This window comes from Colobus angolensis, unplaced genomic scaffold, assembly GCF_000951035.1.
Source record: "Colobus angolensis palliatus isolate OR3802 unplaced genomic scaffold, Cang.pa_1.0 Scaffold78, whole genome shotgun sequence".
Classification (NCBI taxonomy): Eukaryota; Metazoa; Chordata; class Mammalia; order Primates; family Cercopithecidae; genus Colobus; species Colobus angolensis.
The window spans coordinates 4,262,204-4,277,570 of record NW_012121598.1 but is presented as its reverse complement, the minus strand read 5'-3'; the positions used below and the strand labels follow the sequence as shown (position 1 = coordinate 4,277,570).

The 15,367-nt window shown below is 35.0% G+C and overlaps 1 protein-coding gene across 3 annotated transcripts in view; it reads left to right on the top strand.

The window, feature by feature from the left end:
• Positions 1 to 15,367, top strand: part of COPS2 (COP9 signalosome subunit 2) — a 31,181-nt gene that overhangs the window by 7,839 nt on the left and 7,975 nt on the right. The window contains exons 2-9 of one of the 3 annotated variants that reach the window (XM_011928585.1): positions 4,703 to 4,816; positions 5,478 to 5,555; positions 9,229 to 9,354; positions 11,422 to 11,532; positions 11,654 to 11,731; positions 14,365 to 14,539; positions 14,770 to 14,948; positions 15,071 to 15,123. In XM_011928585.1, coding sequence (XP_011783975.1) covers positions 4,703 to 4,816; positions 5,478 to 5,555; positions 9,229 to 9,354; positions 11,422 to 11,532; positions 11,654 to 11,731; positions 14,365 to 14,539; positions 14,770 to 14,948; positions 15,071 to 15,123 — 914 coding nt within the window. The remainder of the gene's footprint in view (positions 1 to 4,702; positions 4,817 to 5,477; positions 5,556 to 9,228; positions 9,355 to 11,421; positions 11,533 to 11,653; positions 11,732 to 14,364; positions 14,540 to 14,769; positions 14,949 to 15,070; positions 15,124 to 15,367) is intronic. The other 2 variants (XM_011928586.1, XM_011928587.1) reach the window with 2 other exon arrangements.

The window sequence follows — 15,367 nt, the reverse complement described above, 5'->3', positions numbered from 1 at the left end:
GACCTCGTGATCCGCCCATCTCGGCCTCCCAAAGTGCTGGGATTACAGGCTTGAGCCACCGTGCCCGGCCTGTACATTTCTTAGGACTTCTATTGGCAATAGATAACAAGAGTAAGTAAATGAACTATGGAACTGATCCTGTTCAGCAGTAGCTACATACCTGATATAGTCAAAATTGACCCTGGCTGCTGTATGTTGTGTTATTTTGGAATGTTTACCCACCTTTTATTTTACTTAACCAAACACTAAGCATTTTGTAATATCCCAGGCTCTCGGAATACACAGGTGAATAAGAAAGTCCCTGCTTCTGAGAAGTTCACAATTCGGCCTGTTTTAACATACAGAGCTCTGTGGTAGAGAGATGCATGTCATATGGAAGCATGACTAAGAAAAAAAATTTAGTTTGCTAAGAAGAGTGATGCTAAGATGAGTTAATGAACACATTTCCCAGCAGCATTAGGGCAGGGAAGTATCTTAGGAGAAAAGCAGAAAGATTGTTAGGAGGGAAAGTGGTTTAGAATTCTAGCAAAAAGAGCAGTTTATGCCAAAGCAGAGATTTAAAATTGTGTGACTTGTTTGAGAAAGAGTAGATTTTGGTTGTATGGATGGATCACAAATTGCTTGGGGGAATTATCAGGACATGAGTAGGTTGAAACTATTATTGAATTTTAGATTTTTTTTTTTAATCCCTTTTCCAACTGTTCTTGTAAAACACGTGCTTGTTTATTTTTCATGTATTAAACTCTTCATTTGTTTTTAAAGCATTCTTTGTATACTAATTAAAATTTCACTTTCTCTTCTGTTAAAAAACATTTAAACTTTTACAAATTATTATCACTTTTTCATTTGACGTAACGATTTCAGTTTAGCAATACTTACTCAGTACTTCTAGATTTCCTATTCTGAGTGATGGCATCATGTGTTACCAAGCCTTTGATAGTCATTATGGATCACTTTATTTTCCTTTATCTTGTGCCCATATGGGCACTTTTATTTTACCTCCCTAACATTGTTTAACATCTTCTGTGTTTATTCCATCATTTATTGTGTCCCCTGCCTTTTCTCCTCATTCTACTTCTTGGGATCAGGCCTTCACAGCTCCTGGCCAGACTTTTAAGATTATCCAATGGACTACCTCATTGCTACCAGAGTACTCTTCCAGAAACACAAATCTGGTTATTTCCTTGTAAAATCTTTTAGAGGCTCTTTATTGGATCTAATCTCCTTGCAGGATTTCTGTTGTCCTCTTCCTCTGTTCAATACCAGTTCATCTTTCATCAACCCTTTACATAACATCCTGTGCTTCAGCCCAAACTATTCATACTATTTCAAGCTTCCTTGCATTTGCACATTAATTGCTTTATTTCAGCTGCCCTTCCTCATTGCTGGCGATTCCTGTTCATACTTTTATACCTGACTCGGGTATCTTTTTCCTTCCTCTAACTCAGAAGTAGTTGATTACTCCTTTTTGAGATGCCAGTGGACTTAGTATGTGTGTCTATTATTTATTATAATACAGTTTTGTTTGCATATCTCTTCCTTAATAGACCATGAGTACCTTGAGGGGAAGAGTTGTTAATTTGAATTTATGTGAGCAGTAATTAATTGCTGGCATATATTAAAGATCATGATTATTGAGTTAAAATAGTAGAAGCACCTAAACAATAGGATTTTTCTTCCAAAGACTTCAAATCATTAGTTTGAAAAATCATGCCTGTGTCATAACTGAAGAATAATTTACAGTAGTGCACAGCTTGTGATAATTGATGCAGTGGGGTGCAAATGATGGGTTAGTGATGTCAAGATGGCTGGTTCAAGCCATACGAACATGGCATTGCAGATCATAACAAGGGACTGCCTATTTGTAGTCCATCAGTAGAATATCAGTTGTGCCAAATCTCGTGTATTTTTATATTGTAGCAATAACATTTGTTTAAGAGTTGAATTGCAATTATGCAAAAACATTGTACATGCCATTTCTTAATCCATATGATATGAAAAACCAAAAGAATATAGTCACAAAATGTAGAGGGCAAAATCGAATCTTGTCCCAGTCATTATTTTGTTTTGTTTTTTGTTTTTTGTTTTTTGTTTTTTTGGAGTTGTAACATCTAAAGTTTAGAAATCTCTATCTGAAATCTATCAGGTCCCAGAAGTTACAGGTAACTAGTCTTCTTATAAGTATTCCATGATTGAATGACAAGACACTGTGTGAGATATGACAGGAAATGTCAAGGATCCTGTTTTTAACAGTGTTATAATTGGTTCAGTAATTTCTAGAAAATTGAAGTTAATCTCTTCCCTTTCTAAAATACTGTTGTTTCTCATTTGCTAGGAAGCTCCAAAACACTAGTCCTACTGTTGTCATGTGTACCTTTCAGCTTCTACTTTCCTCTTCTCAAAACCTGACCTAATTGTTTTTTCTAATTTGTTTTGAGCCAAGAAACCAAAAATAAATGGACTCTGAATTTTTACTTTGTGATCAACGTAAATCAAAAATACTTTTCATTTTACTTCAAGGCTGCATTCTGAAGTTTTGGGTTGCAAAAAAATAATTCTCTGGTTCAGCGAGCTATTCCTCTATCTTATTCAACAGTGTTAAGTGAAGTTTTTATTTTAGTTATTGTATGATAAATCATATATGGTAAATCCATTTGTATTTGTTCCAACTTAATAAAACAATTAGAAAAGAGCTGATTTCCAAAGGCATAGAGTAGGTTTTATAGCTGTGATTCTTCACTCCAAGTCTTCCCTAAAGAATACCCTTGGGCTGAGATCTGAAATGATATGCAGTAGTTAACCAGATGAAGAGAGGTAGAGGTAGAGGTGGAAAGAGACAGGAATAACACATAAAAGTGGGAGAATTTGGCACTTGTTGAGTTAAGGCCATTGAGTTAAGGCCAGGATGGCTGCAGCAAAGTAAATGAGGGAGAACTTGATAGAATATAAGGCTGGACACCGGAGTCAAGTTTTGATGATTTCGCTGTGGATTTTAAGAGGAATGGGAACCATTTTTCAGGAAAGGAATAAGATAATTTACATTTTGTGAGAATTATTTCACCTGCTTAACCATGAGGATATTAGAACTTTTTAAAAAAGGAGAATGAGAAGGCTGTTAAAGTTTGTGGAAAGATGAAAGTAGTTGGGTGGGGTAGGATGGTAGCAAGCAGGGGGTTTGGGAGTGGATAGATTTGAGGTTTATTTTGAAGGTAGAATCAATAAGGATTTTTATGTTCCAACAAATAGTTACCTTCCATTGTTTATGTTGTTACTACATGTAGTATTCTCTTTATCCTCTCTCATTTCATCTAGCGGGCAAACTTCCATTTATCTTTCAAAACCCAGCTTTGAAGCCATCACTGTCACAGCATCATTCTGTGTATGGTTGGCTTGTTCATTCTTTACTAATTTCTCTTTTTTTAGCTTGATCAGTTTCTTTGTTGTCAAGCCTAGATTACAAGGGTTAAGAAGTAAATGAGTAATTATGAAACTTACTTAATACCTAGTTTCATCAAGTGATTTTCATATGTTAAACACAACGGAATTCCAGGTCTTAAATCTGTAAGACTGACAGACTCATGTCTTCACACGAGGAAGGAATTATCCTCCAGAGGGCGCACATTACAAAGCCACTCTTGATTACTGAAAAAATCATCTTGTGTTAATGTATTTTTGAGCTTTCGAATAACTTATACACAGCATACCTTTCTTCTCTCCTATGCTTTTATGAGACTGTAACATAATTTTTCATAAATATCTCATAAAGAAATTTGTTACTTGTATTTGGATTTAGAAATAACTATAAAACTATTCTTGTCTTTTTGTGTTTGTTTCCAGGTACTATTCTTAATTTGTTATAAACTTGCCCTTTGTAATGACTTATAGCTGAGAAGGAAATAATCTTTATCTTATGACCATAAGATAATTATTTCCATTACACCAATCCATGTGTATTTTGTAATCCTCGTTATTAGACTGAATGTCCTGAAACTGTGTAAAACTCTTGTTTACACTACAAAATAGTTATTTTATTCCAGTTTTCCCTTCTGCCTTGTTTTTTTCCACTAAGAATAGAACTCATGTAATGGAAAGTCTCATAAAATTATATAAATCCATTTTGTTTTATTTATTTTGATTTGTTATAAAGCTGATTAACGTTAGTAAAAACAGCTGTTGTATAGTGCACATAAAGCAAATATTCTTATTAACATAATTATATTTAGTGCTAGATGGCTTTGCCATGTGTAGATTACCATCCTAGCTAGTTTCAAACCATGTTACAATAATGAAATTTAGACTTGGGGAATAGAAAAAAATTATAGAACCAAAGATTAATAATTAGAGCACATCTACATTAGGTTTCCCTCAGATTTCATGACCAACGAAAGCTTAACCACTACAGAATTGGGGTCATTAACCAATATTAGGTCTTTGCATTCTTTTTTTATGTTGATTCTATAGAAATTTTAACTTTCATCTGGAAGAAAGAAATGATTATATTCTGCTATACACCCTCCTCCTTTCTTCAACCCCTGGTTTTATATAACAGTTGAATATCAGTTGGCATTTTATGTATGTATTCAAGGTTGTTTTGTTTTGTAAAAATACGTGGTTTTTCTGTCTTAACAGCATTCACTTTTTACATTGCTATGTGTGGAGTTTTTTTTTTTTTTCTTTTAATATTTCTTTCTTTCCAACACAGGAGTACTCTGAAGATAGTAACTCCGAGCCAAATGTGGATTTGGAAAATCAGTACTATAATTCCAAAGCATTAAAAGAAGATGACCCAAAAGCAGCATTAAGCAGTTTCCAAAAGGTTTATATTCTTTTCCATTTGATTCTATGTGTTAATTTTTTTTTTACTGATATGCTAGAACAAATAAGTCCCAGGTGATTTTATCTCAGAAATGTGTTTTGAATACTTAATTATCCTATCAGTTAGCATTAGGCAGCACAAGCAAATGTTTCAAAAGGGTTATCCTGATGTTTTTTCCAATCATGCTGTTTGTGGAGCAGGGCCATTGTCCTGAAAAGCTAGGGTGGTTCTGGCAGAAGAACCACCAACATGATGGTCAATAGGTATTACCACTGCAGTCTTGTTTCTTTTAGGAGTAAATCACACAGTTGTGGTTTCGTTACTATAAATAGCTTGATTTCTTGACTTCCTGTTACACTTACGGATTATTTTTACCATAGGTTGGTTATTCGGGGGAAAAAATATTTCAGGAACTGTATAGTAATCAAGAAGTAGCTCTTAATTTTCCTGATGAAGGAACTTGAAGCTTGCTTATCCTTATGTAAGCATCTTACAACTTGTTTTTTTTAGAGACTTAAAAATGACATTGAGAAATGGTGGTATCCTTGGGGAAATGTTTTTTATGTATCTAGTATAAAATTAATTCAATACTTACACATTGGACATCATTAGAAAATAATGTTAATGTTAAGATAAACTAAAAATTTCTTCCTCCTTTTAGGTTTTGGAACTTGAAGGTGAAAAAGGAGAATGGGGATTTAAAGCACTGAAACAAATGATTAAGATTAACTTCAAGTTGGTAAGATTTGTTTTGAGGGGAATTAAACTAATGAAATAAATTTTTTAGGTAAAAACCTCATTATGACGAAGTACTATTATATCTACTTTTCTAAAGTACTACTTTGGATGTGTTTTTATATTTAGTCTGCTTTGCAGTTAGAGCTGTAGTAAATACTAAGTAAAAAAAAAAAAAAGATTCTTCATAGGATACAGAAGTTTTTTATTTAAGAAAACTTATTCTTTTAGATGCATTTACAGTATTGGGCTGCTTTTTTCCCCCCGTTCTGTCACCCAGACTGAAGTGCAGTGGTGCGATCTTGGTTCACTGCAACCCCTGCCTCCTGAGTTCAAGCGATTCTCCTGCCTCAGCCTCCTGAGTAGCTGGGACTACAGGCGTGTGCCACCATTCTCAGCTGTTTTTTTGTATTTTTAGTAGAGGTGGGGTTTCACCATGTTAAGCAGGATGGTCTCAATCTCCTGACCTTGTGATCTGCCTGCCTCGGTCTCCCAAAGTGCTGGGATTACAGGCGTGAGCCACTATTATTAATAGATTGACTTTTCCACAAAGGATTAGTGTTTACTTTGGAGTTTTAAAATTCTCCTGTTTATTATAAAGGGTTTCTCTTCCATTGACTAGGGCCAAAACATTAGCATTATGCTTATCTCTTCTCATTGTCTCTTACCCCACAAATAATCCATTGGCAAATCCACATGGCTTTATATCCAGTATGACTGCTACTTACCGTTTCTACCTCTATTACTCTGGTCCAAGGCACCATGATTTCTTACCTGGATTATTGCGATAGCCTCTTAACTGGTCTTCTTACTTTCATCATTACCCTGCTACAGTTCTCCACAAGTAGCAGAGTGATCCTTTTAAAATGTAAATCAGATTATGCCATTCTTTTGCTCCATATCTTCTAGTGGTCCCCATCTCCCTCAGTAAAATCCAGAATTCTTACCACGACCTACAAGTCCCTATGTAAGCTCATCCTTTGCTGCTGTTTTATTTGCTCCATCACTGGCCTTCTTGCTGTTCCTGAAGTCATCCCAAGCACAATCCTGTGTAAAGATTTGCACCTGCTGTTTCTTCTGCCTCAGAAGCTCTTCCCTGTTGTAACCATACAGGTTTTTTCGTCATTTGATTCAGGTCTCTGCTCAAATGGCACTGCTTATCAGGATGGCCTTCCCATGACCACCCGATATAAAATAACATTCTTCCCATCATCACTTAAATTTCTTCTTTGCGCTTTTTCTTCTTTGCATATGTTACCATGTGATCTATTATTTTTTGCCCCTCTTCACACCACCCCTCACCCCAAGTAAGTTGTAAGCTCCATGAGAGCAGAACTTTGTTTTGTTTGTTGTTATATTCTTAGAACCTATAATGATTATAAGATGATAGGACTGGGTACAAACATGAATCTTAGATCACTAAAGGAGGAGAAGAACTTTTAAGAGAAAGATAAAGTTGAAGCTCAGATTAGCAGGAAGTGAAGCAGTTGGAAGGTTCAGAAACTATGGCAAATAGAAGAATAGCTGATATGTTGCCACTTTCCTTTTCCCCTATTTTTGTATTTCCCATATGATATGTTTCCTCCTCCTCCCCATTAGCTTCTCTATCCCATCTGACTAGTACTTGTATCCAGGTAACTTCTACTAATCTTGTACCTCCTCTTTTTGAGGTACTCTCACTCTGGTATCGTTTATCTCACCTTTAATAGGAGGGGCACTCCATGGCATCTCCTACAGAAGCTGTTCACAAAATGTTTTTGTTCATTTCTTCCCCAAAATATATCAGAATAATTCAAAACACATTAAATGTATATTGTACATTATACAATATAACTCTGTTGCTCAGGCTGGAGTGCAGTGGTGCAATCTTGGTTCACTGTATCACTGTATCACTGCGACCTCTGCCTCCCAGGCTCAAGCTATCCTCCTGCCTCAGCCTCCAAGTAACTGGGACTGCAGGCGCATGCCACCACACCTGACTAATTTTTGTGTTTTTTGTAAAGACGGGGTTTCACCATGTTACTCAGGCTGGTCTCAAAGTCCTGGACTTAAGCGATGCTCGTAGCCTCTCAAAGTGCTGGGATTACAGGAGTGAGCCACCAAGCCCAACCAAAAACTGTAACTTTTTGCAAAACTCCTATTTCAGTGCCAAGGTACAGCTTCAAAGTTAGGATAGTCGTATTTCTCTGATTTCCCTTTTGCTACCAGATATGTACTGTAATGTGGATTTAGCAGCTCATTGACAGGATGTTACCTATCATTTACCCCCACATGAAACTTGGAAACAAAAATGGTTATATATCTATATATATTTCCATAGTTCTATCCTTTTTTTGTCTCATCCACCTCTACTGTTTTCTTTATTGTAATTCAGTTCTTGCTTAGAAGGTTTCGGGGATTGTTCTCAAGTTTTCTTGTTCTTCATGCTGTGCCTCCGGGCAGAATATATTGTCGTAAGCAAGATACTTATAACATTATTAGTTTATTCCTCACCCTAATAAATACATATGTTTAATTAGTCAAGGAAATAAGCATTTGTATCTGCCAGTGCTTCATGTCTTTGATTAAAAAAAATAGAATAGAACTCAGGAAAAAAAGAGATTAATAGCAGTTGCAAATTGTGAGGATTGTAGATGCAGGTTATAAGGTTAGACTCATAAATTGACTTAGAGGATATACTTAGGAATGGTACACCTCTCCCAGTATAAGTCTCAGTACGCCTTTATTTTTTAGACCATTCTTGTTTCCTAGAACAACCTCAATAGTACAAATACAAGGAATAACAACATTAACTATATCTACTATTGAGTAGAACCTTAGATGGGGAGACTTTTCTTGACATGAAATTAGTATTGATGCTTGAAAAGATTGTTTAATTTCACATATTCATATATAGCCAGCCAGTTATAGGGAGAAAAGAAACAAGTAACTCTTATTGCAGAGCTTCCTGAGGAAGGGATAAAATTACAGGGGAGAATATAGCTAATAACGTGCATAGCAGGTATCCAAGGCATTTGAAAACTTGGATTTTGGTCGAGTGCGGTGGCTCACACCTGTAATCCCAGCACTTTGGGAGGCTGAGATGGGCAGATCACCTGAGATTGGGAGTTCAAGACCATCCTGACCAACATGGAGAAACCCTGTCCCTACTAAAAAACAAATAATAATAATACAAAATTAGCTGAGTGTGGTGGCACATGCCTGTAATCCCAGCTACTCGGGAGGCTGAGGCAGGAGAATCGCTTGAACCTGGAAGGCAGAGGTTGCAGCGAGCCAAGATCGTGCCATTGCACTCCAGCCTGGACAACAAAAGTGAAACTCTGTCTCAAAAAAAAAAGAAAAAACTTGGATTTTATTTGTGTATTTTGGCTTATGAATATTTTAGTAGGTTTTATGATTTAAATATGTTGTGCAAACTTCTGAAATTTGGAAAATTTAGCAGTTGTACTTGTTTTATAAGCTAACTTTATATATTTGGTTTGAGTAATCTAATCATTTCAAATTTAAGATAATGTTTATAATGTTCCTGTCATACATAGTTCCTCTTTTACAAAACTATATTAGGAACTATATGAACTACATTTCATTATGTAGTAGTGTATTCTATAACCTTAATCATGTGTACATAATTTAGTACCTAAATTTGCATCTGATAATTCATTTTTCTTTTCTCACAGACAAACTTTCCAGAAATGATGAATAGATATAAACAGCTATTGACCTATATTCGGAGTGCAGTCACAAGAAATTATTCTGAAAAATCCATTAATTCTATTCTTGATTATATCTCTACTTCTAAACAGGTTAGACTCAATTTTCCCCTCTTGGCACTATCAGTGTGTTTATTATTTATAGTACGGGCTTTGTTCTTTACAAATGAAAAGATCTAGAGCTTTTATTTAAGTAGTTACGCTAGTTATTAGTGTGCTTTAAAAATGATAAGTACTATTTTCCTGGTTATATTACTGATTATATAATAGTAAAAGGTTATAACTCCAGCTTGATCTCTTTAAACAATTGCTTCAGATACTAAAATCTGTAAACAACTTTTCAGCCTTTTGTTAGACTCCTATACAGTTGCTACCACGGGTCCTTCTAGTAAACTCCATTAGCACTTCAGCTAGCCATTCCGAGGTGTTGAATACACTGAATTACAGGTTATTTGTATGGATTTGATTATATTAAAATCTTTGAGAAGTGCCTGTGCTCTTATCAGTTAGTGTTTGGCATTACTCAACAGGTGCTCAGTAAATGCTTCTGCAAAGGATGGGTGGATAATGAAAGAAGAGCTACTGATGAAAGAAACTAAAGAAGGTATTGGGAGTGATAGTGCTTTCATTATGAGTCTAGATTTTGGTTGTTAAGAAAACCAATGATTATTTTATATATTTTATTGCAAGATAATTTTTAATTGGGTCATTTGGTCTCATCCTTGTAAGCAGTGTAGTCCTCAGTTTTAGTTTTTCATCCTCGTACTCTGTGATATTTGGGTACAAGATATAGTCTCTATATCATTTAGTATTTCTTAGAATATTTGATATTTTTTGTACTTAGTATCAAAGAATGTTCAGATCAAAATCAGCCTCATTTGATGTATTTTCTACTAGATGTCATTTTTTTCAGGCCATTTCTACTCTTTATATTTAAATTTTATGTAATGCAGATAGAGGAAGGTAAACTTACGTGTTTTGTTAGAATATTAACACTTAACGACACTAATTCTAGAGTTAAATTATATATTGTGGAGCTTTCCTAAAGTGGGGAAATGTTTTCCAACTCTTAAAAACGAGTGTCATCAAAACATATTTGATATACTGTTTATAAATATTATGCCAGTAATTGGAGCAAGGAGAGGGAATCGAGTGATGTTGAAACTTCAGGACTGCATGCTCTGTGTGCTGTTATATGTAAGGTTTTTGTCTTTTGAAAGTAACAACAGATACTGGGTGGGCGGTACTCTGTTCTATTCAATATGTCATCAGTAATCATGCATAAATAGATGGTGTTTTCTGAAAATGTGAAATTTTCCTGCTCTTACAGTCCTTTTCTTGATCCAGTTAAGCAGAGAATTAGATATTCAAACAAAGGCAAAGCCAGAAGTAGGGGGAAGAGGGTGGGCAGGGGAACTTAACAAGATGTAAAACAAATAATGATTTCCATGAAAAAATGCCACACAGATTGGTGAATTGGTGGTGATTAGACATAGCTAAAATTATACTAGACTTTTCTTTCCACCCACCTCCATGGTTTACCAGTGACTTAAAAGCTATGCAATTGAGTTACTTAGTCACATTTATAGAAGAATTTTGAGGGAAGGAGCTTATTTCTTTCTTCACCAGCATGCTTAGTGTTTGCCACATTGTAGGCTCCAGATAAGGGTTGAATGAATAAGATACACACTGTTAGTAACAATACAACTAGTTCTATGTACATTTCATTTACTGCTGTTAATATGAAATGAGTGGCTGATCTGAGTAGTGGTATTTACAGCTAATTGAGCACAACCAGTTACAGATTACTTTGTTCCTTCTCCACTCCTACTGCTTCACTTGACTAGCTTTTTAAAAAGTAAAATAAAATGCAGAATGAATTATTAGTTTGGGAAGGACAAATGTATGCTATTATAGCATGAGAACTTACCGCAGTATGTTTTTATGGGGAAATATTTTCTGGGTTTTATAAAACAACCGATCATGGCACTTGTAAATTTGGTCTGTATTTTGCTTCAGTTTGTTAATTTTTTGGACTGTAGAAGACATTCAGTAAGATACAGATAGTGTATCTTATGTGTATTAAAGTTCAAAGATGCACTTTTAGTTTGTTCAAATTAACTTTATTAACAGGTACAAATTTGCTGTTTACAATTATAGAATTCTGATTTTTTATGTCAGATGGATTTACTGCAGGAATTCTATGAAACAACACTGGAAGCTTTGAAAGATGCTAAGAATGATAGACTGTGGTTTAAGACAAACACAAAGGTAACAATTACAATTACTTACACTTTTCTTTTGAAAAGTGGGTGGGTGTTTTTAACAAAGTCTCCTGAAGATACACATCTTCTGTTGAAATCTTGATTTTAATAAGTTTGCTTTCTTGCAGCTTGGAAAATTATATTTAGAACGAGAGGAATATGGAAAGCTTCAAAAAATTTTACGCCAGTTACATCAGTCCTGCCAGGTAGCTTTCCCTTATTTTTTTCTGAATATTTATTCATAATAAAAGTATAATCAATAATTATATTCAAAATATTGTTTAGGGATGTTTTTGTTTAAGCATTATCCCAAAAATAAAATTTAGAAAATACGTTATAAAATTACCTTTTTTTTTTTTTTCGAGAGAGGGTCTGGCTCTGTCACCCAGGCTGGAGAATGCACTGGTGCAATCTTGGCTCACTGCAACCTCTGCCACCTGGGCTGAAGCAGTCTTCCCACCTCAGCTTCCTAAGTAGCTGGGACTACAAGCGCACACCACCATGCCCAGCTAATTTTTTGTATTTTTTTGGAGAGGTGGAGTTTTGCCGTGTTGCCCAGGCTGGTCTTGAACTCTTGAGCTCAGGCAATCCACGCACCTCGGCCACCCAAAGTGCTGGGATTACAAGCGTGAGCCACCATGCCTGGCCCCTCAATCTTTATTCTTTGTGTAATGAGGTACCAAGTATCAATAAACAAACAGGCCTGTTGTAATACTTAACTATTATATTGATATTTAGTTATATACCCTATGAAAACAGAGCCGGGATATTATAAGCATGTGTAATAAAGATATTTTTATATTCCGATTTATGTGACTCCTAGCAGCATTGTCCAACAGAACTTTAAGTTATACTGAGGATGTTCTATATCTGTTGTCCAATATGGTACCACCAGCTATGTGTAGCTATCAAGCATTTGAAGTATGGCTAGTGTGACAGAGGTACTGAGTTCTTTATTTTCTGTTATTAATTACTTTATATTTGAAAAGCCATATGGTCAGGACAGAATGGCTCTATAACTTTTTAACCAGGCTTTCATTTTATATTCCCTTTTTTGTCTTAACCAAATACATCATTTAATACTAGTTTAAATTGAATGTGGAAATACTGCTTTAAATATTTTTAGACTCTTCTAGTGCCATGTACTATTTTTTTTCCAACCCCTCCCGCCCCCGCCACCATGTAGTATTATTTAAATGATATATGTGTCATTTCTGTGAATGGGAGAAATGATCAAAGGACTGTTCTAAATGAATCACCTGCAGATACTCAATAGTTTTGTAAAGCAGATTAGTCACTTAGGAATTATTTCTTGTCTACGCATTGTTAGGATGCTTTAGTCTAATTCATAACCAACTGGAGGTTCAGTTCCCTGTGAAATGGAAATGTTGGAGCAACCATCTCTGAATGATGGAGGGTCTTTCAGTATGTATATAAGGAATTTGAGAAAACCCTTTGAAGAAGTTTTGCTTTAAGAACGTAAGAAAAATGCTATCAGGAGAGTAAATAGCATTATATTACTTAGTACTTTGGTGGAAGTATGTTCAGGGAAAGATGAAGGACACTCTAGATGTATAAATTGTTTTGTATATTGTATGTTTTACTCTGGTTGTGATTCATTAGTGAATAATTCAACAGAATTTTAAGTTTGAAGACCCAATAAACAATAAATTTTGGCTTAGTGTATGTCAGTGTGAGATACTTATGAATATCTTACTGCTGATCATATTGCTATTTTTCATGGCCCACGTTTCGTGGGCTGTTGGTCAACTTTAAAGGCATGCTCAAATGTGAGCACCTTTTTGTGATTCATGTGACGTCCTCCAGGAAAGTTAGTCCCTATTTCATTCTCCTAGGCACTTGGTTTATGCTTCACCTAGTCATTGTCATTTATATTGTAATTTATCTACTGACAGATTAATCTTCTACTAGAGTGTGAACTTTTTGAGACCAAGAACCTTGGGGTTTTTAACTTTTATTTCCCCATGATAGACCCAGCACCTGGCATGTGGAAGGGACTTAGGAAGGGCTTTTTACTTGAATAAGTGGTTCTAAAGCAGTTGTGAAGATTTGGGGAAGACGATAATAAATCTCCTAGATAAAAACATAAACATTAAAACATTTCATACATAGAGCAGTCCCCCCAACCCTTATCCACAGTTTGCGTTCCTCAATTTCAGTTTCATGTGGTCAACTTATTTCCTGTGGTCTGAAAATAAGATATTTTGAGAGAGAGAGAGAGATCACATTCACATAACTTTTATTACAGTGTATTATTATGTGTTCTATTACATGATCAGTTATTGTTAATGTCTTACTGTACTTGATTTATAAATTAATCATAGGTATGTATGTACAGTAAGTTTTCACTTAACATTGTTAATAGGTTCTTAGAAACTGTGATTTAATGTTCTTTGGTTCAACACCACATTGATGAGGGGAAAAAATGATTTCATTGTACATTGTTTTGCTTAAGGTCATGGTTTCCAAGAACCTATCGACAGTGTTGAATGAGGACTTTATATAGGAAAAAACATAGTACTATACATAGTTTCAGACATCCACTGGAGGTCTTAGAATATATTCGCTGTGGATAAGGAAGGACTATTGTACAAAAAACCTTTGGCTACTTTTTCCTTATAACTAAAAAGTGGAAAGGATGTGTTAGTTTCTTTTTGGCCATTACAAGTGGTATTCTTAGTACTGTAGCTTCCAATTAAAATTTGTATTGCCTTTTCACATGGAAATAGTATTATAAATGTAAGATTTCCAGGCTAATGCAAATAAGAATTACTGTCTGAATTCTATCTTGTCTAAAGTTAAGTATTTGCTTTCCTAGACTGATGATGGAGAAGATGATCTGAAAAAAGGTACACAGTTATTAGAAATATATGCTTTGGAAATTCAAATGTACACAGCACAGAAAAATAACAAAAAACTTAAAGCACTCTATGAACAGTCACTTCACATCAAGTCTGCCATCCCTCATCCACTGATTATGGGAGTTATCAGAGGCAAGTTTGGTTTGGAGAGGGTGGGCAGTGGCATGGGGAGATATCAAAGTGTTTAATTAAGCTCTTGCTTTTTAGAACTTCAGCATATACCTTGGGGCCAGTACTCTTCAAGTTATAGAATTTAAAAACTGAGAGGCACTGAAATAGTTTTCATTTGGCCTTTATGAGGTGGTCAATCTTGTTATTACAGAATGAAAATGTCCTATTTTCTCGTGTCTTATTCTTCACAGAATGTGGTGGTAAAATGCACTTGAGAGAAGGTGAATTTGAAAAGGCACACACTGATTTTTTTGAAGCCTTCAAGAATTATGATGAATCAGGAAGTCCAAGACGAACCACTTGCTTAAAATATTTGGTCTTAGCAAATATGCTTATGAAATCGGGAATAAATCCATTTGACTCACAGGAGGTACGTGTGTTTTAATTGTTAATTTCTCTTATCAGCTATCTGGAAATGAATGTTATTTCTTCGTTTAAAATGTTATTTCTTTGTACATATATTTAGTTATTTTTTTTCTTTACTGTGTTTAGGCCAAGCCGTACAAAAATGATCCAGAAATTTTAGCAATGACAAATTTAGTAAGGTAAGATTTTATATTTCAGTTAAGATAAATTTCCTTAAAGCAGTTCATAAAGGAGCAAGAGATAAAACTTTTCAGAACTCAGTTGATATTCAACATTTGCCCTTTTGTATTTTCTTAGAAAAGTTTGTAGAATTTTTATTTTCTGAAGTTACTTATATGCTGTTTTCTGTAGCCATAAGATTTTATAAAGTATCCACTACTTAGTTTTCCTATTATCCGTGTGTGTGTCTGTCTGTCTGCGCAC